Source organism: Mixophyes fleayi, chromosome 9 (assembly GCF_038048845.1).
Source record: "Mixophyes fleayi isolate aMixFle1 chromosome 9, aMixFle1.hap1, whole genome shotgun sequence".
Taxonomy (NCBI): Eukaryota; Metazoa; Chordata; class Amphibia; order Anura; family Limnodynastidae; genus Mixophyes; species Mixophyes fleayi.
The window spans coordinates 130,173,929-130,199,841 of record NC_134410.1 but is presented as its reverse complement, the minus strand read 5'-3'; the positions used below and the strand labels follow the sequence as shown (position 1 = coordinate 130,199,841).

At 43.9% G+C, this 25,913-nt stretch overlaps 1 protein-coding gene across 4 annotated transcripts in view; it reads left to right on the top strand.

The window, feature by feature from the left end:
• The window catches only part of EGFL7 (EGF like domain multiple 7), a 132,754-nt gene that overhangs the window by 95,022 nt on the left and 11,819 nt on the right, over positions 1-25,913 (top strand). For 2 of the 4 annotated variants that reach the window (XM_075185744.1, XM_075185745.1), the window contains 2 exons: positions 18,035-18,088; positions 25,122-25,298. In XM_075185744.1, the coding sequence (XP_075041845.1) occupies positions 25,219-25,298 (80 nt within the window). In that variant the 5' untranslated portion in view covers positions 18,035-18,088; positions 25,122-25,218. Of the gene's footprint in view, positions 1-15,716; positions 16,087-18,034; positions 18,089-21,179; positions 21,349-25,121; positions 25,299-25,913 lie in introns of those variants that run through there. The other 2 variants (XM_075185743.1, XM_075185746.1) reach the window with 2 other exon arrangements.

Here is a 25,913-nt window from a genome sequence, read left to right as displayed (position 1 = left end):
CGTGGGCGCTTATACGTGGGCACCCGCTTTCTGGTTACATATTGATTTCACACGAGATACGCCACACACTGACGTACAGCTCCGCGTCAGACCCTGGGGCCCATTTTGCACATTTGTGTCCTTTGCTGGGGGATTAAATTACATCCTGAAAGTTTGGGGTTGAGATTCCCTAAGTGGCTCAGTGAGTTAGCACTTCTGCCTCACAGCACTGGGGTCATGAGTTCAATTCCCGACCATGGCCTTATCTGTGAGGAGTTTGTATGTTCTCCCCGTGTTTGTGTGGGTTTCCTCCGGGTGCTCCGGTTTCCTCCCACACTCCAAAAACATACTAGTAGGTTAATTGGCTGCTAACAAATTGACCCTAGTGTCTCTCTGTCTGTCTGTCTGTGTGTGTGTGTGTGGGTGTGTGTGTGTGTCTGTGTGTGTGTGTTAGGGAATTTAGACTGTAAGCTCCAATGGGGCAGGGACTGATGTGAGTGAGTTCTCTGTACAGCGCTACGGAATCAGTGGCGCTATATAAATAACTGATGATGATGATCTCCATCTGCCTCTATACAAACAGATAATTCTGAGATTGTGGCTATAATGTGCCAGATAGGTCACGTGTTCTATCACGTTACATACAAGTCCGTCATGTGTGTGTACCCATTACATGTGCTTCTTACTGACATATCTGCGTATTATATAATTAGGGAGCTGGTGAGAAGTCGCTGCAGTCGGACACAGAAGTAAATGACCTGTGATTGTTACATTACTCTGCACTGGTTGTAATCAGTCCTCTTCTGTTTGGAGAATGAACAGACGGGCTGAGTAGGGAGCGATCTGCGGACGTGTAGAGGGGATCAAAGGAAGTCTAATGGGAACTGACAGATATTTAATCTATCCTGAGCAGAGACATTGTAGCAGGATGTGTTCTCCCATTAATGCTGCTGATGTCAGATCTCTGCACACAGTGAGATTTACATTTCAAATGACCTGTTGGTTGTTCTGCTTATATTAAATATAACGTTAAAGATCAGTTTAGAGGATCACAATGGCGGTCACTAAAAGTGATCACCGGTCACATCAGAGCGTCGGGAAGCGGAGAGATTGGAAGTGAAGAAAGAACATTAACGCTGACATTGTACAGTGTAGTCGGCATCTATGTGTCTGATAATGGAGTACAAATCTGTACGGCTCCCGGGAACGTCTCTGTCAGTTTAATTATTTAATTATGGGTGCCTGAAGCCCCCTGCACCCCCCTGTCCAAAAAGTATTGTTCAAATATGCTAAGAAAATGATAGTAGTATTTAATCTACTGGTAATTTCAAAAGGATTTTAAAGTTGTAACAACAGGGTCATCCCAAGAATAAGCCAACCAAAAAAAAAAAGATGGACTTAATCTGATTTGCCCCAATGAGGGCAGTTGATGCTGAGATGAGAAAATGATACAAATGGTCTAAATTTCATTGATAAATGAATTACTTGTAGTGTTAAAACAAACATAACCCCAGATGGGTGCAAACGGAGTCTGTCCAGCTGTTATATGGCGCCATGAAGACCGTACTAGATGGCGCCCAACCCTATATGCCATGCACCGCTCTCCCTGCCCGCCAGATGCCCACTTATCCCATCACTGCTTTACCAACATCTTCCTTTCTTCCCCCGGTCCTCTAAGCTCCGTCCATACGTCTCCGATTGGGGAGAATTCCAGAAATTCTTCAGCACTTAATACCCGGAATGTTAACCTGGGAGAAACAACATTTAGTTATTCAGTCACTGGGATGATTAGGAGACGTTAGCGCTGGACCTTGGATGAAGCCACCAGTATAGAACTTAGTCAGGGGGGGTCGAGAATGAACAAACGAGGCGGAAATAATAATCAGTTATGGAATGTGTATAATACATCGGTCACAAAAGCAGGGATTACTGTGCAGGATACTGGTGTGTATATAACAAGGGAGGGACGTACGTACGTACGTACGTACGTACGTACGTACGTACGTGAGCCTGATTTATTTTCTGTACTTTGTTGAGTAAATTAACAATTATCAAAACGTATTACTCAGTATTGTTGTTTGTAATGAGTCTGAAGCTTTGAACTTTGTGAAAAACAATAACCCCCCCCCCATTTGTGAGAAATGGTCGAGGGGCTGATTGACGTCACCAAGAGAAAACCTTGTTGAATAAAGCTTCTATTAGACGTGACGCGTTCTGCAAAATGAGACGTACACAGGGCCATAACTAGGGCTGTGCGATAGGGGCGGCCACCCGGGGAGCAATGCTGAAGGGGGGCGCAGTTTAGGAATATTTTAGGGTCATTTGGTTAAAATTGAGGGCTAGGGGGGCGGCATTAGTCTTTCTCGCCCCAGGCGCTAGAATTCTAAGTTACGGCTCTGGACGTACAAAAGTATATACCAAGGTGTAACACATGTACATGGTTCTGTACCAGTGTCATTTTGGACAGAAGAACTGACAGCTAAATATGCTGGTCCATCAGAATGGTAACAGTTTAGCGCTGGGTTCTGTTTTGCATAGCGCCATTTGCATACATGGGCGTGCAGTGAATGCAATATCTGATTGGATGGCTCTTGTTTGATCATGTGCATACGCCCGTCCTACCCCGTTCCATCGCACTCAAAGATTTGTATGTGGCTGTGTTCTGTGATATGTGATCTGGTTCTGGGCGCTGGGCAGATTGATTACGCGGATCATACGCACAAAATCACCGTTTACCTCCCTTAATGAATCAGTCCCTACATGAAAGTCCTAAAGGGTGATATTTATAAGCCCCGAGTAACATTCTATTATTCTGGGTCATTTAGGGTAACAAGTTATTGTCTATTGTCCAATTTCCAGAAGGCCCATGTCTGCTTGCTGCAATCAGCACCGGATATTAAACACACATGGGAAACCGTCCACGTGTAAAGTGACGTCTTAATCAGCATCAGAACCGTTGGGAGATCTGACTGCGGTTTAGTCTGCTGTTTATTTATCCATAATGCAGATTTAATACCTCAGAGCTGGGGGCAGCTGTCCCAAAACTCAACCTCGTTTTGCAGAAAAGAAATGTGCAAAACCCAGACCCCAGAAATAGAAGTTATCAATCATCGCTGGGCCCTGTAAGATCGCACGGTGAATCCGTCCCTCCTAGGGAACGTTCCTGCTCGTCCACGACAATCTTAGTCTGGGGACAGGGAATAAAATGAACCGGTTGGAAGGATCCTATTTCAGAAGAATGTAAACTATTTAATGTTGGCAGCAGCGGCAAAAACATTCTCTGCAATTTTAGTTTTTCTCTGCTTTGTTTTCTGTCTGAATCGTACGTTGGATCCTCTCTGAAATAAGGTCATTAATTGCGATATGTACACATGGAGTTATCTGAACATGAGGCCCGTGAGATCGTTCAGCAAATTAAATAGTTCTGATAGTTAATTCTTGTCTAGAGGGCAGATCCCAGACACCTTCAGTCCCACCTATTGGTCTGCCCCCATGTGTCATGTTCGCAGCAGAATTTGAAGGTAACAGAGCCGCCTGTGGGGGTGTCACAAACAACTGTACAGCTACAAGTGTTGTTTACCTTGCAACTGCGGCGACTTATGACCATGTTCAGGCTATCGCTGAAACAATCCACCGGGGACTAAAGGGCCCCCTAATTATTTCAGTCACTGATTGAGAAGAGATCACCCTTCAATTATTTAATACAATGTTGCGCCAACTGTGAAAGTAATTGAAACTCTAAGGAAGATTATTACTGCTGGTCAGAAGGAGCGGATTACCTTCCAAATCCTTTATAGACGCTTGAATCCCACATATTTAGGGCTGTCCTAATGAGATCTGATGCAGATACCTGAAAGTCATATTGGGGAGGGGCTTTGACAACCCTGTTAGTCGTTTGAAAAAAAACTGCCAGAGGATCCCCTGCTCAGGACCGTTATATATATATATTTTTTTTTTCTTTTCGTCTTGGGTGCAATAATCATTTAAATTGCTGCATATGTGACATTCCTGCTCCTGCACCAATTACATTTTCACATAGCAAGTCTATACGCCTGTCATTCACACACTGCTGGCTCCGACTGATGTCAGATAGAGAAGCACCTTCCTCCTAACTTGGCCACCTGCTGCAAAGGAATGTAAGAGGGTGTGATGGATATTTTATATTGAAATATAAAGCCTTCAGGTATTTGTGTGACTGAAATGCATACTTAAGTTTCTCGTTTATAGTCATGTTAAGGAACGCCTCTTATCAGGAGGGTTTTCCACGCTGTATAGTGAGTGTTACTTGACTCTGACACAATTTAATGTGAACCTACAGACGGAGCGACTCTCGCCGCAGCCGTACATTATTGATCGGCCCACGTTGTGTTGTTGTCTGTATGTCACACAAGTCATTAATCTCGGAATGTAGCGCTGGGCAGCGGCTTCCCGTCCGCTCTCGCCCCCCCCCCCCCCCTCCGAGTCATTTGTACACAAGTCATCTCTGGCTGCTCTGAAGCTTTTAGATTGGAAAATTGATCACTTGTAGAAAAGCGTTATTCAAACAACATACATTCTGCAGAGAGGTTACATGAGTAATGAGCTATCACCAGGAGAGTGGTTCTGGGGCCTTGTTAGGTCACACATAACACAACCGTGTACACACACATCTTCCTGTGTGACTGAATTGTGCATTTATTATTCCTGTTACATAGTGGAACAAGTATAATGTTTTCAGACAGTAATTACAAGCAGTGGTCTATAAACGTCAACGAAGTGTAGCTGGAAAACTGTCTACAAGCCATGATATGTCCTGACTGCCCTTGGGCATGTTGATACTTGTAGTTCCACACAGGTTGCCTACGTTTGATCGCAAATACATTTAAAGGACTAATGCAGAGCAGGATGTAGACTAGTTTGCATAGTGCGTCTTACGTGAAACTCCGCCACTTGCACCTGGAGAGGGGGGACAGGAGGAGGGGGGGCCTTCTAACGTTGGCGTAGTATAGTATAGACGTGTTCGTACAAATGCGGCTCATACAGACTCGCAGGAGGTGTGTCATTCGCACCTGCATAACCCTATAGAGCAGGTACACGTACGCGCTGATGACGATGACTTGGCGCAAACCAGCCGCATATATACAGCGCAGAGCCGGACAGTTCTGCATATAGGTGGAAATGCGCTTGTTTTCCGTGCTCCCTTTTTTTAAATTTACTCCTATTTTGCGTTCAGCTCTGCACCTTAGTATTCCAGGGACTAAATAAACATTTCTAATAATTATATGACCGTTTCATAAAATGATTAAATTTTAAATAAATTCTGCTGCTCTGGGATGTTGGTGACGGGAAGCGCCAGCGTTTGTTGTGAACATCGTACATTTCTCATTGCACAAGGAACAGAATCCTTATTAAGCTTCTGATGCCCAGAACGCAGTTATAGCGCTGGCGAGCCGCCAACCGGACACCGGAGGATTAGGGCTGGATTTATGGAGACTAATCGGAGAGGACATAAATAATCTCTTATAGAGGTAACAGAATGTTGAAGCGTTTCCAGGCTTGGCAGGAATCCATCCAATATTTACAGTGTGTGAAGGGGATATAGAGGAAAGTAACAGGTAAAATGAGCACAAGATAGGAACATGATTACTGGGTTATAGCACAAGGGCCGCGTAGCCGACAAAGATGGTTTCAAGGTTGTTTTCAAAGGATTGTCCCTACTGGGTCTACACCCAATGTTTCCATAAATGGCCCATCTGCATCAATATGGTGAGGATCATCCCATGGGACCACCGCAATATTACATTGTGATCACTGCCGGACCCCCAGAGACAAAACATGTCCCATATGTCAGATGCCGTAGTCTGCGCCATTCACTCAGCTGTGGGCGGGCTGTGCGTGAATGATGCACCTGATTGGCTAGTTCTGGCCATTCCCTATGACCCTCACGACAGCAGATTTTAGTCTCTCTCCCCCTGTGGCCCTTCAGCACAGGGACCCATCTTATCTGAGGAACCATCGGCCTTAATGGTAAATACAAGATGGCACCATTTACTAGAGCGCAGGTTATCCCAAACTGAGCAATCCCAGGGCCTAACCTGGCATTCCTAGGGCCCGGAGTTAAATTTTAAAGCTTCTCACTGCTCCTGCTCTTATGTTACACCCAACAATATCTGCTCCGTTACCCAACTGGGAAATGTATAAATGTCACCGGTACCAGTGTGACACCGCTGAGGTCTGTATACGGTGGTAGGTCCAACATCCACTGAGGTAGGGAATAACTGTGAGATGTATTAATGTCACCGGTACCAGTGTGACACCGCTGAGGTCTGTATACGGTGGTAGGTCCAACATCCACTGAGGTAGGGAATAACTGTGAGATGTATTAATGTCACCGGTACCAGTGTGATACCGCTGAGGTCTGTATACGGTGGTAGGGCCAACATCCACTGAGGTAGGGAATAACTGTGAGATGTATAAATGTCACCGGTACCAGTGTGACACCGCTGAGGTCTGTATACGGTGGTAGGTCCAACATCCACTGAGGTAGGGAATGATAACTGTGAGATGTATAAATGTCACTGGTACCAGTGTGATACCGCTGAGGTCTGTATACAGTGGTAGGTCCAACATCCACTGAGGTAGGGAATGATAACTGTGAGATGTATAAATGTCACTGGTACCAGTGTGACACCGCTGAGGTCTGTATACGGTGGTAGGTCCAACATCCACTGAGGTAGGGAATGATAACTGTGAGATGTATAAATGTCACCGGTACCAGTGTGACACCGCTGAGGTCTGTATACAGTGGTAGGGCCAACATCCACTGAGGTAGGGAATGATAACTGTGAGATGTATTAATGTCACCGGTACCAGTGTGACACCGCTGAGGTCTGTATACAGTGGTAGGTCCAACATCCACTGAGGTAGGGAATGATAACTGTGAGATGTATAAATGTCACTGGTACCAGTGTGACACCGCTGAGGTCTGTATACGGTGGTAGGTCCAACATCCACTGAGGTAGGGAATGATAACTGTGAGATGTATAAATGTCACTGGTACCAGTGTGACACCGCTGAGGTCTGTATACAGTGGTAGGTCCAACATCCACTGAGGTAGGGAATGATAACTGTGAGATGTATAAATGTCATCGGTACCAGTGTGACACCGCTGAGGTCTGTATACGGTGGTAGGGCCAACATCCACTGAGGTAGGGAATGATAACTGTGAGATGTATAAATGTCACCGGTACCAGTGTGATACCGCTGAGGTCTGTATACAGTGGTAGGTCCAACATCCACTGAGGTAGGGAATGATAACTGTGAGATGTATAAATGTCACCGGTACCAGTGTGACACCGCTGAGGTCTGTATACAGTGGTAGGTCCAACATCCACTGAGGTAGGGAATGATAACTGTGAGATGTATAAATGTCACCGGTACCAGTGTGACACCGCTGAGGTCTGTATACAGTGGTAGGTCCAACAACCACTGAGGTAGGGAATGATAACTGTGAGATGTATAAATGTCACCGGTACCAGTGTGACACCGCTGAGGTCTGTATACGGTGGTAGTGCCAAGATCCACTGAGGTAGGGAATGATAACTGTGAGATGTATTAATGTCACCGGTACCAGTGTGACACCGCTGAGGTCTGTATACAGTGGTAGGGCCAACAACCACTGAGGTAGGGAATGATAACTGAGATGTATAAATGTCACCGGTACCAGTGTGACACCGCTGAGGTCTGTATACGGTGGTAGGGCCAACATCCACTGAGGTAGGGAATGATAACTGTGAGATGTATAAATGTCACTGGTACCAGTGTGACACCGCTGAGGTCTGTATACGGTGGTAGGGCCAACATCCACTGAGGTAGGGAATGATAACTGTGAGATGTATAAATGTCACCGGTACCAGTGTGATACCGCTGAGGTCTGTATACGGTGGTAGGGCCAACATCCACTGAGGTAGGGAATGATAACTGTGAGATGTATTAATGTCACCGGTACCAGTGTGACACCGCTGAGGTCTGTATACGGTGGTAGTGCCAAGATCCACTGAGGTAGGGAATGATAACTGTGAGATGTATAAATGTCACTGGTACCAGTGTGATACCGCTGAGGTCTGTATACAGTGGTAGGTCCAACATCCACTGAGGTAGGGAATGATAACTGTGAGATGTATTAATGTCACCGGTACCAGTGTGACACCGCTGAGGTCTGTATACGGTGGTAGGTCCAACATCCACTGAGGTAGGGAATGATAACTGTGAGATGTATAAATGTCACCGGTACCAGTGTGACACCGCTGAGGTCTGTATACGGTGGTAGGGCCAACATCCACTGAGGTAGGGAATGATAACTGTGAGATGTATAAATGTCACCGGTACCAGTGTGACACCGCTGAGGTCTGTATACAGTGGTAGGTCCAACATCCACTGAGGTAGGGAATGATAACTGTGAGATGTATAAATGTCACCGGTACCAGTGTGACACCGCTGAGGTCTGTATACGGTGGTAGGGCCAACATCCACTGAGGTAGGGAATGATAACTGTGAGATGTATAAATGTCACTGGTACCAGTGTGATACCGCTGAGGTCTGTATACAGTGGTAGGGCCAACATCCACTGAGGTAGGGAATGATAACTGTGAGATGTATAAATGTCACCGGTACCAGTGTGACACCGCTGAGGTCTGTATACGGTGGTAGGTCCAACATCCACTGAGGTAGGGAATGATAACTGTGAGATGTATAAATGTCACCGGTACCAGTGTGATACCGCTGAGGTCTGTATACGGTGGTAGGGCCAACATCCACTGAGGTAGGGAATGATAACTGTGATGTATAAATGTCACCGGTACCAGTGTGACACCGCTGAGGTCTGTATACGGTGGTAGGGCCAACATCCACTGAGGTAGGGAATGATAACTGTGAGATGTATAAATGTCACCGGTACCAGTGTGACACCGCTGAGGTCTGTATACAGTGGTAGGGCCAACATCCACTGAGGTAGGGAATGATAACTGTGAGATGTATAAATGTCACCGGTACCAGTGTGACACCGCTGAGGTCTGTATACAGTGGTAGGGCCAACATCCACTGAGGTAGGGAATGATAACTGTGAGATGTATAAATGTCACTGGTACCAGTGTGACACCGCTGAGGTCTGTATACAGTGGTAGGTCCAACATCCACTGAGGTAGGGAATGATAACTGTGAGATGTATAAATGTCACCGGTACCAGTGTGACACCGCTGAGGTCTGTATACAGTGGTAGGGCCAACATCCACTGAGGTAGGGAATGATAACTGTGAGATGTATAAATGTCACCGGTACCAGTGTGACACCGCTGAGGTCTGTATACAGTGGTAGGGCCAACATCCACTGAGGTAGGGAATGATAACTGTGAGATGTATTAATGTCACCGGTACCAGTGTGACACCGCTGAGGTCTGTATACGGTGGTAGGGCCAACATCCACTGAGGTAGGGAATGATAACTGTGAGATGTATAAATGTCACCGGTACCAGTGTGACACCGCTGAGGTCTGTATACAGTGGTAGGGCCAACATCCACTGAGGTAGGGAATGATAACTGTGAGATGTATAAATGTCACCGGTACCAGTGTGACACCGCTGAGGTCTGTATACGGTGGTAGGGCCAACATCCACTGAGGTAGGGAATGATAACTGTGAGATGTATAAATGTCACTGGTACCAGTGTGACACCGCTGAGGTCTGTATACAGTGGTAGGGCCAACATCCACTGAGGTAGGGAATGATAACTGAGATGTATAAATGTCACTGGTACCAGTGTGACACCGCTGAGGTCTGTATACAGTGGTAGGGCCAACATCCACTGAGGTAGGGAATGATAACTGTGAGATGTATTAATGTCACTGGTACCAGTGTGACACCGCTGAGGTCTGTATACGGTGGTAGGGCCAACATCCACTGAGGTAGGGAATGATAACTGTGAGATGTATAAATGTCACTGGTACCAGTGTGACACCGCTGAGGTCTGTATACAGTGGTAGGTCCAACATCCACTGAGGTAGGGAATGATAACTGTGAGATGTATAAATGTCACTGGTACCAGTGTGACACCGCTGAGGTCTGTATACAGTGGTAGGGCCAACATCCACTGAGGTAGGGAATGATAACTGAGATGTATAAATGTCACTGGTACCAGTGTGACACCGCTGAGGTCTGTATACAGTGGTAGGGCCAACATCCACTGAGGTAGGGAATGATAACTGTGAGATGTATAAATGTCACCGGTACCAGTGTGATACCGCTGAGGTCTGTATACAGTGGTAGGGCCAACATCCACTGAGGTAGGGAATGATAACTGTGAGATGTATTAATGTCACCGGTACCAGTGTGACACCGTTGAGGTCTGTATACGGTGGTAGGGCCAACATCCACTGAGGTAGGGAATGATAACTGTGAGATGTATAAATGTCACTGGTACCAGTGTGACACCGCTGAGGTCTGTATACAGTGGTAGGTCCAACATCCACTGAGGTAGGGAATGATAACTGTGAGATGTATAAATGTCACCGGTACCAGTGTGACACCGCTGAGGTCTGTATACAGTGGTAGGGCCAACATCCACTGAGGTAGGGAATGATAACTGTGAGATGTATAAATGTCACCGGTACCAGTGTGACACCGCTGAGGTCTGTATACAGTGGTAGGTCCAACAACCACTGAGGTAGGGAATGATAACTGTGAGATGTATAAATGTCACCGGTACCAGTGTGACACCGCTGAGGTCTGTATACAGTGGTAGGGCCAACATCCACTGAGGTAGAGAATGATAACTGTGAGATGTATAAATGTCACTGGTACCAGTGTGACACCGCTGAGGTCTGTATACAGTGGTAGGGCCAACATCCACTGAGGTAGAGAATGATAACTGTGAGATGTATAAATGTCACCGGTACCAGTGTGACACCGCTGAGGTCTGTATACGGTGGTAGGGCCAACATCCACTGAGGTAGGGAATGATAACTGTGAGATGTATAAATGTCACTGGTACCAGTGTGACACCGCTGAGGTCTGTATACGGTGGTAGGGCCAACATCCACTGAGGTAGGGAATGATAACTGTGAGATGTATAAATGTCACCGGTACCAGTGTGATACCGCTGAGGTCTGTATACGGTGGTAGGGCCAACATCCACTGAGGTAGGGAATGATAACTGTGAGATGTATTAATGTCACCGGTACCAGTGTGACACCGCTGAGGTCTGTATACAGTGGTAGGGCCAACATCCACTGAGGTAGGGAATGATAACTGTGAGATGTATAAATGTCACTGGTACCAGTGTGATACCGCTGAGGTCTGTATACGGTGGTAGGTCCAACATCCACTGAGGTAGGGAATGATAACTGTGAGATGTATAAATGTCACCGGTACCAGTGTGACACCGCTGAGGTCTGTATACAGTGGTAGGTCCAACATCCACTGAGGTAGGGAATGATAACTGTGAGATGTATAAATGTCACTGGTACCAGTGTGACACCGCTGAGGTCTGTATACGGTGGTAGGTCCAACATCCACTGAGGTAGGGAATGATAACTGTGAGATGTATAAATGTCACTGGTACCAGTGTGACACCGCTGAGGTCTGTATACGGTGGTAGGGCCAACATCCACTGAGGTAGGGAATGATAACTGTGATGTATAAATGTCACCGGTACCAGTGTGACACCGCTGAGGTCTGTATACGGTGGTAGGGCCAACATCCACTGAGGTAGGGAATGATAACTGTGAGATGTATAAATGTCACCGGTACCAGTGTGATACCGCTGAGGTCTGTATACAGTGGTAGGTCCAACATCCACTGAGGTAGGGAATGATAACTGTGAGATGTATAAATGTCACTGGTACCAGTGTGACACCGCTGAGGTCTGTATACAGTGGTAGGGCCAACATCCACTGAGGTAGGGAATGATAACTGTGAGATGTATAAATGTCACTGGTACCAGTGTGACACCGCTGAGGTCTGTATACGGTGGTAGGGCCAACATCCACTGAGGTAGGGAATGATAACTGTGAGATGTATTAATGTCACTGGTACCAGTGTGACACCGCTGAGGTCTGTATACAGTGGTAGGGCCAACATCCACTGAGGTAGGGAATGATAACTGTGAGATGTATAAATGTCACTGGTACCAGTGTGACACCGCTGAGGTCTGTATACAGTGGTAGGGCCAACATCCACTGAGGTAGGGAATGATAACTGTGATGTATAAATGTCACCGGTACCAGTGTGACACCGCTGAGGTCTGTATACGGTGGTAGGGCCAACATCCACTGAGGTAGGGAATGATAACTGTGAGATGTATAAATGTCACCGGTACCAGTGTGATACCGCTGAGGTCTGTATACAGTGGTAGGTCCAACATCCACTGAGGTAGGGAATGATAACTGTGAGATGTATAAATGTCACTGGTACCAGTGTGACACCGCTGAGGTCTGTATACAGTGGTAGGGCCAACATCCACTGAGGTAGGGAATGATAACTGTGAGATGTATAAATGTCACTGGTACCAGTGTGACACCGCTGAGGTCTGTATACAGTGGTAGGGCCAACATCCACTGAGGTAGGGAATGATAACTGTGAGATGTATAAATGTCACCGGTACCAGTGTGACACCGCTGAGGTCTGTATACAGTGGTAGGTCCAACATCCACTGAGGTAGGGAATGATAACTGAGAGATGTATAAATGTCACTGGTACCAGTGTGATACCGCTGAGGTCTGTATACAGTGGTAGGGCCAACATCCACTGAGGTAGGGAATGATAACTGAGAGATGTATAAATGTCACTGGTACCAGTGTGACACCGCTGAGGTCTGTATACGGTGGTAGGGCCAACATCCACTGAGGTAGGGAATGATAACTGTGATGTATAAATGTCACCGGTACCAGTGTGACACCGCTGAGGTCTGTATACGGTGGTAGGGCCAACATCCACTGAGGTAGGGAATGATAACTGTGAGATGTATAAATGTCACCGGTACCAGTGTGATACCGCTGAGGTCTGTATACAGTGGTAGGTCCAACATCCACTGAGGTAGGGAATGATAACTGTGAGATGTATAAATGTCACTGGTACCAGTGTGACACCGCTGAGGTCTGTATACAGTGGTAGGGCCAACATCCACTGAGGTAGGGAATGATAACTGTGAGATGTATAAATGTCACTGGTACCAGTGTGACACCGCTGAGGTCTGTATACAGTGGTAGGGCCAACATCCACTGAGGTAGGGAATGATAACTGTGAGATGTATAAATGTCACCGGTACCAGTGTGACACCGCTGAGGTCTGTATACAGTGGTAGGTCCAACATCCACTGAGGTAGGGAATGATAACTGAGAGATGTATAAATGTCACTGGTACCAGTGTGATACCGCTGAGGTCTGTATACAGTGGTAGGGCCAACATCCACTGAGGTAGGGAATGATAACTGTGAGATGTATAAATGTCACCGGTACCAGTGTGATACCGCTGAGGTCTGTATACGGTGGTAGGGCCAACAACCACTGAGGTAGGGAATGATAACTGTGAGATGTATAAATGTCACCGGTACCAGTGTGATACCGCTGAGGTCTGTATACGGTGGTAGGGCCAACAACCACTGAGGTAGAGAATGATAACTGTGAGATGTATAAATGTCACTGGTACCAGTGTGACACCGCTGAGGTCTGTATACGGTGGTAGGGCCAACAACCACTGAGGTAGGGAATGATAACTGTGAGATGTATAAATGTCACTGGTACCAGTGTGACACCGCTGAGGTCTGTATACAGTGGTAGGGCCAACATCCACTGAGGTAGGGAATGATAACTGTGAGATGTATAAATGTCACCGGTACCAGTGTGATACCGCTGAGGTCTGTATACAGTGGTAGGGCCAACAACCACTGAGGTAGGGAATGATAACTGTGAGATGTATAAATGTCACCGGTACCAGTGTGATACCGCTGAGGTCTGTATACAGTGGTAGGGCCAACATCCACTGAGGTAGGGAATGATAACTGTGAGATGTATAAATGTCACCGGTACCAGTGTGACACCGCTGAGGTCTGTATACAGTGGTAGGTCCAACATCCACTGAGGTAGGGAATGATAACTGTGATGTATAAATGTCACCGGTACCAGTGTGACACCGCTGAGGTCTGTATACGGTGGTAGGGCCAACAACCACTGAGGTAGGGAATGATAACTGTGATGTATAAATGTCACCGGTACCAGTGTGACACCGCTGAGGTCTGTATACGGTGGTAGGGCCAACATCCACTGAGGTAGAGAATGATAACTGTGAGATGTATAAATGTCACCGGTACCAGTGTGACACCGCTGAGGTCTGTATACAGTGGTAGGGCCAACATCCACTGAGGTAGGGAATGATAACTGTGAGATGTATAAATGTCACCGGTACCAGTGTGATACCGCTGAGGTCTGTATACAGTGGTAGGGCCAAGATCCACTGAGGTAGGGAATGATAACTGAGATGTATAAATGTCACCGGTACCAGTGTGATACCGCTGAGGTCTGTATACAGTGGTAGGTCCAACAACCACTGAGGTAGGGAATGATAACTGTGAGATGTATAAATGTCACTGGTACCAGTGTGACACCGCTGAGGTCTGTATACGGTGGTAGGGCCAACAACCACTGAGGTAGGGAATGATAACTGTGAATTAAATTTCTCCCATTGGACAACAATGTCGAATATTAATAAAGGATCATAACCAGTGACTGAAGTGAAAATTTACTAGTGGCGGTATGGAAAATGTAATGGGAATATGATAGTGATACAATGTAGCAGTAGGAGAAGCGACAGTATGACATACCCTGTATACCCCCCACCTCCACCACTGTGTATATATATATATATATATATATATATATATATATATATATATATATATATATATATATATATATATATATATAATATCTATATGTAAGTGGCTGGAATGTGATAGTGATACAATGTAGCAGTAGGAGAAGCGACAGTATGACATACCCTGTATACCCCCCACCTCCACCACTGTGTGTATATTTGTATATATATATATAATATTTATATGTAAGTGACTGGAATGTGATAGTGATACAATGTAGCAGTAGAAGTGACAGTACGACATACCTCGTATATTGATCATACCTATAAGTAGAAGGGTCATTATGTGAAAGCAGCCACTTGATTGTGTTCAGGGCCTGTGTCATATGTCTGCATTGACTGACAATTCGATACAGCCACAGTTTTGCAGCTGTGATTTTGTTGTGTGATTTATTTTCTGTAATAAATAAATATCAATGTAGACTGTTGTAACTATACACACTGTACCCTGTAACTTTTTATTGGGTTATGTCTTCTCTAGAATGATGGGGGGCGGGGGGGGTGTTGACATTTTGAAGATCTAGGGCAGAGGGGGGTGCTGGGACTTGTGGTTCTCCACGCTGGCTGAGCCTGATGTAGAGTGTCACTGTCCTCCAGCCATTGTACATCTGTCATTGGGGGCAGGAGAGGTGATCTGCACAGGAAGTCAGGGCCCTACATCTGACTACGACAGAACCTGACATCCAGGAAGGTGACTGACAAGTTACAACTATCTGACGTGCCAACGTTGGTCCTCTCTGCCCGCTGCCATTTCCTGCTCCTCGCCCTCAGAGGCCTTAAATAAACATGGAAGTGTGAGCTGTGTAAAAGACATCAGTCTCCCCCTCACCCTCACGTCCAGCCGTCCTCTGCTGAGTGCAATCTCATCAGGCCCTGGTCCTGTGCTCGCAGCCTCAAGTGTTTGTTCTACCAGAATACTTTATCAGCCCCAAACACACACAGGATTTCCTCTGCTGGATTGTCCAACCCAATCCTGATTTATACAGGAAGAGGGGAATAAAAAGATCCCTTTCGGACATTTAAAGTAACACTGCTGAGGCTTTAAAGCAGTCTGTGTGAGGGGTAGGACTGGAGCACAAGGTGGACAGAGGCATCTTCTCCCATCATCATGAGGAGGTCTCAGGACTTACAGAGCGCAGCTAAGAACCCACCTGCACTATGGGCTCCTGGTGGCCAGAGGTTCAGCCGGCTCCCAGCGCTCACAGGAGGTAATATCACTTTCCAGCTGCATTATCCTACATTTCAGCAACAAATTATTCTGAATCTTTCAACTTGAGCAAATCTCTTCTCGGCTCCAACATAATTGTTCTTCACTTACCCCTAAGGCTGCAAGATTTATCCTACATTATACAGATGTCACTTGTCATTCAACTAATGCTGAACAATTTGATTTTCTTTTTCCAGTTAAGGTTTTTCTCCCCCTGTATAGAATATTATTTTGTTTTATTTAATTGAATTATACATTAGGTTTCTTTTTTTTTACACTCAATGTTTATTTTTCGGATTCTATCTTAATCTCCCCATTGAAAATGGTGCAAAAAGAAATGAAAGGTCGTATGATGAATGATATTCTTTCCCCAATATATTCTGCATTATGTCTGTAACCAGCTATTGATCATACCAGGCAATCATTTCATTTCATATCTATGTCGTTCAATTTTTTCCCGGTTTGATATTTTACAGGTTAAGTTTTAATAGATTTAATTAATTGTTACAACTCAATATCCTGCAAGACTATGACATTGTTATCGGAACAACTGATCATAATAACAGAAAGTAATCTTGAAATCTTTCTAACTCATGTTTCTTTAAACTACTGTAAGGACTTTATTAGGATTTCAGTGATAACATGACAATAATTCAACAAATAGCCGGAATATTCTGAAACCAATGTTATCCAATCACAAATCGGTTTTAATCAGCCTAGTGCAAGCTTATTCCTGAAAACTTATCTCTGATTGGCTGTCTTCATTCCAGGCACTTTGCAAAGTTTACGTTAAACGATCCGTTCCCCCCCCCCCCCGAGAGCTGAGGAATTCTGCACAGAGCATTCCTCACATGTAGGGTCAATAAATAGATTTAATACCTTTTTTATTAGGTGTAAATCCAGCATGTTTTTTATTTTTTAAACTATGATTCCAATTTCAACTTTCTCATAGTATCCCAAGAGAATACATATCCCTCTAATGTGGTTATATAGGATTAACTTGTAAGCTTTCCCTAATTGAATCCATATACCAAGAAGTGTGTAGACTGGCTACAGATTATTGCTTTCAACCTTTTGCCTTTAGTACGGAACCATCAAGAACAGTTAAAGGTTTTAAAATCTAGTTGTTAAACATTCCATTTTCTGGGGTTATACAAACTGTGAAATGCGTGGGGGGGTTTAAGGACTAGACAACGTTACCTAAATGTATGGTGTGGTGTTGGGTGATACAAACCCGTGCAGCTCGTGTTGTATTCTGTAGGGCTTGGTCTGCATACATGCATTGAAAGATGTTCTAAAAAAAACTGGTTCCAACTAATGACCTGGGATCAGTGAGTTACTAGAGAACAGACGAATGCTAAGAGTTCTGCCAAGACCGGACCCTGGGAAGGGAAAAGTAAAGGCTTACTTATTGGGAAGAAAGTCAACTTTTAAGTCAATGGAATTATAAACATGCTGAGTTATTAGAATTACAAATCTGTGTAAATCAAGTTTGCATATCAACACTGACATGACGCGTTTAAGAGGCTTAGAAGTTTTTTTTATCCCTTCACAACTACTTTTTTAATGTTTAATCACATCCCTGTTAGAGGTGCGGTTATTGTCTGTGTAAAGTGCTATTATATTTCTTAAACAGTAAATTGTTTCATCTGTGTTGTGTGTTTGAATTAGTCCAGGAAGTCGTCCAAAGTTTCTTTGTCTGTTATGCAGTAAAACCATTATAAATGTCTCTCGCACCCGTCTATGTGTTCTGCATTGTAGGAATCGATATTCTGCATTGTTCTAGGAAGAATAGATCATGTTTATACCTTGAACTCTGTATGTGGCCATGCAGAATATCTTATTCTATAAATACACAAATAAAAAATAGGATTAGGGATAGTATATGTTCCCACAGAAGCTGGCAGACTTATTAAAGTGGTAACGTTCTGTCATTTCTACCCACGCAGTTACATGAGATCGGACCTGGCGAGATGCTCTGCAGATTCACGGCACAGTAAGAGGTGAGTGTGTTTATCACATACACACAGACACACACACGTATGTTTCTTTATATGCTGCATATAAATGTGTGTTCAGCTCTTTACACACAAATGTCACCTAACAACACACAATTAAACCAGCAATATTAATTATTTATGTTTGTGATACTGATCTGTAACATTTACTGCCCCTAGGCCACCAATATAGGATATAGATTAACAGAACTACTCAGTAAAATGGTAGAATGTCCCAATAATCAGGTTTTCTGCCAATTAATTATGTATTGTGTGCATTGCATTGTATATAAAATGGATTTATTTTGATAGCTACAGTTATTAAAAGGGAACTCAATACATCGTCTTTTTAATTAATATGGTTATAGGACGATTTGCAAATTGTTGCTCTGAACTTTTCTGCAGATTTCTGGTGGAAAAATAATCGGATATTAAAGTTCTGTCAAAGACATTTATTTGTACACATGAGATGTATCAGACGTTTATCAATTGTGTTTGAAAGGATCGCAGTCTGAGCTCTTAATCCCCCCCCATAGTACATGGATGCAGCCAGACTGGTGCGGGGCTATGTACACGCTGGAGTCAAAAGTCTGCGTCTACTTTAGCGCATGTAAACTGATGTGAGAATAAAACTCATCGTTTCACATGACAGCACATATCTGACATTATAGCTGCATTAAATAAGTTTTTTGATGGTTTCTTTTACCATTTCACTGCGTCTGACATCATTGCAGTTTAAACCTTACATTGATGTCAATGGGAGCGCGCTGTAAAAGCGATTAAATAAGCGCGTTACACGCACAAGATAACTTCCTGTTCTGTCACAGATGCACCTTGAACGCTCTTTGTGTTTTTACTTGAGTGCATTTTAACACCAGTGTGTGCGGAACCCTGATTGGTACTTTCTTGTATTGCGCAAATGTTGCTGCGCTCTGCAAAACCGTTAACCCTTAGTTGTACAGAGAAGATTACCAAGATGGTCCCTTAAAATAATGCAATAACAGTAAAGTTACACGTGTGTCATATAGTAATTATTAAATACATACAATGCATTGTGTTACTGATGGGTTGTGCTGCCATCTTTATGTATAATACGTGTGATATATACCAGAGAACTAGAGGCAATCTGATGAGCAGTCCGTTATAACGGACGCTGTCTGGATGATTGACACCAGGTTATATTGAGGGAGTCGTGTAACTATAATGCAGGAACATTATGTTCTGTTTCCAATACGATGTCTGTCCCATACTGAGTGATAATCAGACCGTAGTTCTGCAGGTAGTGCTACCTTCTAGTGGACTATTTTCCACTGATGACATCATTTACACTTTCCTAAAAGTTGTTGTTTGTTTTTTTACTGAAGGACACAAATATAATAATACAATTCCCATAAGGTTAATTTATTTTTTATTTTTTTTAAAACATAACATTTACAGTCATATTTACAGAATGGGCACAAATTAAAACATTAACTTATTTTAAAAATAAACAAAACTGTTTTTAAACTACAACTCCCATAATCCCCCAGCACCCGGCTGTCAATACCAGTGTGCTGAGCACTATGCTAAATGTGGCAGCTCTCTCTGAGTAACCGCAGATGGCTAATAATATATCCTGTAAGGAAAGAAGTGATTGCCTTTCTAAGTGATGGTGGGTGACAGCGCATTCGCCTGATTATTGAAGTAACTGTGATATTGATCTTAATGGTAGTTCAAATGCTGGTCTTGAAACACATGAATTATTGATGCAGTCGTACAAAGTGCGTAATACCGTCCCCAGGCAAATGTAGATGACTTCTGGCTGTGATTGACAGGAGGTTTGAAAAACAGCTGGTGAACATTGTTGTGGTTATGTGGTCTGTCCATAATAACAGTTATTGGTTATTTAACTTTCTAAAGATCTGCAGAACTTTGCTCTGTTCCATCTACCCCCCTGACAGATACATAGTGATATATTCTGCAGATTATTACATTACTGACCTCCATAGAGATCTACAGAACATTGCTCTGTCCCATCTACCTCCTGACAGATACATAGTGATATATTCTGCAGATTATTACATTACTGACCTCTCTAGAGATCTGCAGAACATTGCTCTGATCCATCTACCTCCTGACAGATACATAGTGATATATTCTGCAGATTATTACATTACTGACCTCCCTAGAGATCTGCAGAACATTGCTCTGTTCCATCTACCCCCTGATAGATACATAGTGATATATTCTGCAGATTATTACATTACTGACCTCTCTAGAGACCTGCAGAACATTGCTCTGTTCCATCTACCCCCTGATAGATACATAGTGATATATTCTGCAGATTATTACATTACTGACCTCTCTAGAGATCTGCAGAACATTGCTCTGATCATCTACCTCCTGACAGATACATAGTGATATATTCTGCAGATTATTACATTACTGACCTCTCTAGAGATCTGCAGAACATTGCTCTGATCCATCTACCTCCTGACAGATACATAGTGATATATTCTGCAGATTATTACATTACTGACCTCCCTAGAGATCTGCAGAACATTGCTCTGTTCCATCTACCCCCTGATAGATACATAGTGATATATTCTGCAGATTATTACATTACTGACCTCTCTAGCGATCTGCAGAACATTGCTCTGTTCCATCTACCCCCTGACAGATACATAGTGATATATTCTGCAGATTATTACATTACTGACCTCTCTAGAGATCTGCAGAACATTACACTGTTCCATCTACCCCCTGACAGATAGAAATAATTCCCCAGTCCTGATGCAGTTTCCTGGAGATCCTGGAATCCATTATAAGAAATGTCTGGTAAAGTTTCAGCCAAGTATCAGTGTCTGAGTTGTCTGTTCCCAGACTCCGGTGTGAGAGGAGCGCTGCGTCCCATGTATCCCAGATCCTCCGCTGCCTCCAGGAGACGGGGTCCAGCTTTACGGTCCCTCCTTGTAGTGGGTGCAGGAGATGGGAGGGGGTCAGGTGAGAACACTTCTATATGATGTCATGTAAATGCTGCCCCCCTATCCAATGGGAAAAAGGGAGGGGGGGGCTTTCCCACTGGCACGTGGGGGAGGGGGCCTCCTGCACTCACTGTCACTTTCCCACTAGAGATCAATGTATATTTCACTCCATGGATTAAATGCAAGCAACACCCACAGGCATGTTCCATCTACAGGGAAACTGCAATTCCATCCCACAGCCAGAAGACTCAGTGGGACTAAAACTTTCCTAGTCAGCCCCTTTCCCTGTACCTTGGAGTAAAAGTGAGTACACAAAATAATAAATGTATTAATGCACTAAGGGTTTGTACTTTGCATGCAGTTCGGTCTAAGCAGTCTATAACTTCCTGCAAGCCAGTTACAGAAGTGTAAGGGTTAAACAGATTGTCAGCACACTTGTCCTTGCAGATATTGCTCTTGGAATAATACCTAGTATACAGAGTAAGTGTCTGCAGGGAGCCTGTGTCCTGACATCTCTTTGTGCAAAACCATTTACTCTATGCTTGGGTAACCTGCAGCTCTCCAGTTATGGCAGAATGCTGGGACTTGCAGTTCCACAGCAGCTGGAGAGCCACAGGTTGTCTGTCTCTTTAATAGGCCTTCTATCCTATCAAATCTCTTCTATATGCATAGGCCTCCACCTAGTGGATCTGGGGAGTTATTAATATTACAGCATAAACCAATTAGGACATGCAGTGCACCTTCCCCAGTAACAGTTACAATGTATCAGTATCTCTATAAATGCACCTTCCCCAGTAACAGTTACAATGTATCAGTATCTCTATAAATGCAGCTTCCCCAGTAACAGTTACAATGTATCAGTATCTCTATACACGCAGCTTCCCCAGTAACAGTTACAATGTATCAGTATCTCTATACATGCAGCTTCCCCAGTAACAGTTACAATGTATCAGTATCACTATAAATGCAGCTTCCCCAGTAACAGTTACAATGTATCAGTATCTCTATACATGCAGCTTCCCCAGTAAGTTACAATGTATCAGTATGTCTGTAAACAATGTATTAATGTTGCGCTGTTTATCTAGTTTAATGTTTTTTATATGATGGGATTTGGTCCCTAGAAGGTCCCGTACTGGTACATAGTGATGAACTTTCTCCAAGCTCTGCAGATTTATCCCAGTGTCTGATAACATACACACAGCCGCCCCCCTCTCCAAATCACTCACAGGGTCTTGTATTAGGAGTCGTGTCTGGTTGCAGATGGCAAAGTTTATTTTCTTTCTTCAGTCCAAGTTCCCAGCTGAGTGATGTCAGTTTGGCTTCGTGCAATTGTCCGAGTCAGCAATAATTTGCTGTGTGAAGTGCACGTAGATGGATCACGTTGGGTTTCACTATTGTTTTGGGTATTCCCATTGTCAGTTGTCCTCAACAGATGAAAAATCCCTGATTTAACCCCGTGACTGCCATGTGCTGCTAGCTCCATCCCCAGCAATGTAAAGGTTAATAATATATGAGTAATGCATACTGCAACCAGCTGCTAAGGTATCCTACACCACACTAATGTAAACCAGGCAGATGCTGGAGATTAGGTAATAGATAAAGTTTATGTATTTGTCTGCCAGGAAGACTGTGGAACGAGTGTGAATGGATACACAGCCCTTTATATGAATATATAGTAAGTTTTTTTATCTTTTGTTTGTATATAGCGTGAAACATAAAATAGCAATGTTAATAAGAAACATGAGATCGTCTTCATTCGTTCTGTTGTTTCGGAATGAGTGAAAGGAATGTTCTGCCATTAACAAACTTCAATTCATAGTTATCAAAGTGCTCTATGCCACCTACTGGACATTAGAAGGTATTGTAACATAATAATTATCTGCCAAATTCGTGTTTACAGATTGTTTTTTTCAATAACTTAAATAAAGGCTATTATCCAGAATATACGCTCCGCCTGGTGTCGGACACACTAGTGTTTTGTCGGTGGTTTTGTTTTAAAATGTTTTATACTATTTAACCACGTTTCTGAATTAGTAGAATAGGCTACTAATCATGCAATGCAAACCCCCCTCCTAAACATTGGACTTTGCATGTTTGTGGTTTTCTGTGATACCAAAAAAACAGATATAAAAATTCTCTGAGACCCCTCGTGGACTTCTGTAAGTAGTATGTAATATGTTAGGACGTTGTGAAAGAACCATTTAAAATGCTACAATTTTTAGGTAGAAACAAGATTAACCCACAGATGGAAATGTTACAGAATAATCTGCAGCTGCCACAAAGCCTATTGACCTCCTCTGAGTCCATTAAAAAGTAACTTTACTTGATGTTCTCTGTGTGATCTTGTCCCGAGTGCCCGTTAGCCCAAGCAGAGGGTCACCCCCAATCTGTCAGGTAACGCAGGGGGGTAGTTATTGGGGAAGTGTTTTCAGGTGACCTCAGCATCTGAGACACATTGCAGTGATCTGGGTCATAGCTCTTGTGCCTTCTATAAGGGCTTAGAACCCTCTAATATCTATCATACATCTGTGCCCTATAGTTGGGGGTGGACCAGCCCTGATGGGCTGAGGCTGACTGCCCAAAGGCTGCTGGGAAAATCCATTTGACAACTAATGTGACCTGTCAATCACACACCAGTTAATCTGTCCATCACCTTTCAACCCCAGGTCCATTCTCATGACGTGAGCAGACCGGTCTGTTTCCTAAGATGTTCTGCAGCAGCTGAGACGTTTCTGCGTGCAATTTATAATGGGTGTATTCAGGCCTGTGGTGGCCGTTGGACAGTGATGTGAATTATTTGCCGTATAATAACAAGTGAGGAGGACATTGTGTGTGTACAGTAATCTTACTAGTGTTGTGTAGCTGCAGAGAGTACAGCCAGTGTGTGTGAGGTGTGTAATACAAGGTGTGTTGTATTCAGCCCACGTCCGCATCCCCAATTTGGATTAAACTCTTCATTAAATGGAAATGTTCTGCTAGTTTCATCTACATCCCATTCAGTGTGACTGTGCCGTCCCCCTCGGTGAGGACGACTAATTCCCATTATGTGTGACAAGCAGCCATTATCAGCCGAGTAACAGAGGTCCGACCTGTCATATATTCTGCTGTCCGGGTGGATTCCTGTCACATATTGTCACTTTGTTACTCACCTGTGCTCAGGCAGGGCTGACCTAGGTGCTATCTGTTCAGTCGTGGTTACTTTACAGTTCACCTGTCTCCTATACACAGTGAAAGCGACATCTTTTTTGATCTGAACAGATATTCATGAGAATATAAATATTAATGTGTCCACAAACCCTTCAGATGTTTCTACAGATCCGTTTTAGGAATTCTTTCTGGATCTTCAGAGATATTATTTTGCACTTTGCTTTCCCTATTATTAATAGTTGGCTACAGAGCTTGCACTTTATTTCACTATTGCGCTTCCAATATCAACTAAACTGATGATTGTTTACAAACCTGATATCCGATAAGTGTTATTTATATTATGTCCCGAGATTGTGTTACTAGACTGGATCCTGTAACTTGTACCCAGTATCAGTGTTGTTAGATTATCCCATCGGTGGTCTTACAGTAATTCTGTATTTAAACACCAGTAATGTGTTTGAAGTTATTAAGGAAAGTAAAGCAAACAAAATGAGTAACTTTGCACCTGGGCAGAACCATGGTGCATTGGAGGGGGAGGTAAACTTAAAATGTGGGGACAGATTTATAGTTGGGGTAGGACATGTCCTAGATCAACTTAAAAATAAAGCTATAATTATTTGTGCTACATTAAAAATCAGCCAGTATTTAACTTATGTGCAAAATAATAAACTAATGTGCACCCCTTGTATTGTAACATGGTTTTGCAAAGGTGCAAAGTTACTTCTTTTATTGCTTTTATTTCCTTAATGAATCAGGCCCAACATCATTAAAGGAATAAAATGCTCACACAATAGTTAATGTGGAGCGATGCAGTTTTCCTCAGCTATGCGATGGTTAAATCCCTACACTCACTATAACAGACATTTGCACTCCAGGTCCGTGAGGTAAATATATATATAACCGGCTGCCTCCTGTGCCTTTTGTTTCAGGGAATCCGTCCTCACTCCGCAGCGTTGTAGCAGCTGAACACAGGAGGGAGAAATCTGTTTTCCACAATAATTCCCAACAGGACCCACGAGGAGGAGAATGTGGGGAATCAGCTGCATGTTCACGGGATGCGTGTTAGTGCTCGGAGTGACGTCCACAGACCACTTGTACCACTCAGGGTAAGCTGCTCATCTGTTTGTACTTTATGTATCACTGTGACAGAGCACACAGAGCCCTCACCAAACTATCACTCTTCATAATGACACAGACGTGACGGTGGCCGGTCCCCTCCACACGGCCTACCTCCGGGAGATGTGCGCGGGGGCGTGGTTACCCGACTCGCCTCATCGTGGCCCCACCCCTCGCTGCACGTGGCCCCAAAGCCGGGGCCATGATGACACGATTCACTGCAAATCACATCGACAAGCCCCGCATCTCCGCCCACTTTACTAGCGAAGTGGGCGGGATCTCGGAGGTTGCCCTGAAATTTGAGAGTCTCCTGGATGTTCCAGGAGACTGGTGGCAGCTAGTTTAGGGGCTGAACCTCCTGTCTTTTTGCAGTAACAATATAGTAACAACTTTCTACATAAAAATATTTCAGATAGACATTAAAAGCCTTTTTATCTAGAAGTATTTCAGCAGCAATGCATCCTGGGAGTTGTAGTTTACTAATAGCTGATCAGCCAACGTTTGCATAAACTATCTTCATCATGTGCTAGGACTAACCTTCTACAGTAAAACTGCGTAATGAGCACAATTACTGCCGCCTAATCTGTGCTATGTATCCAGTTATC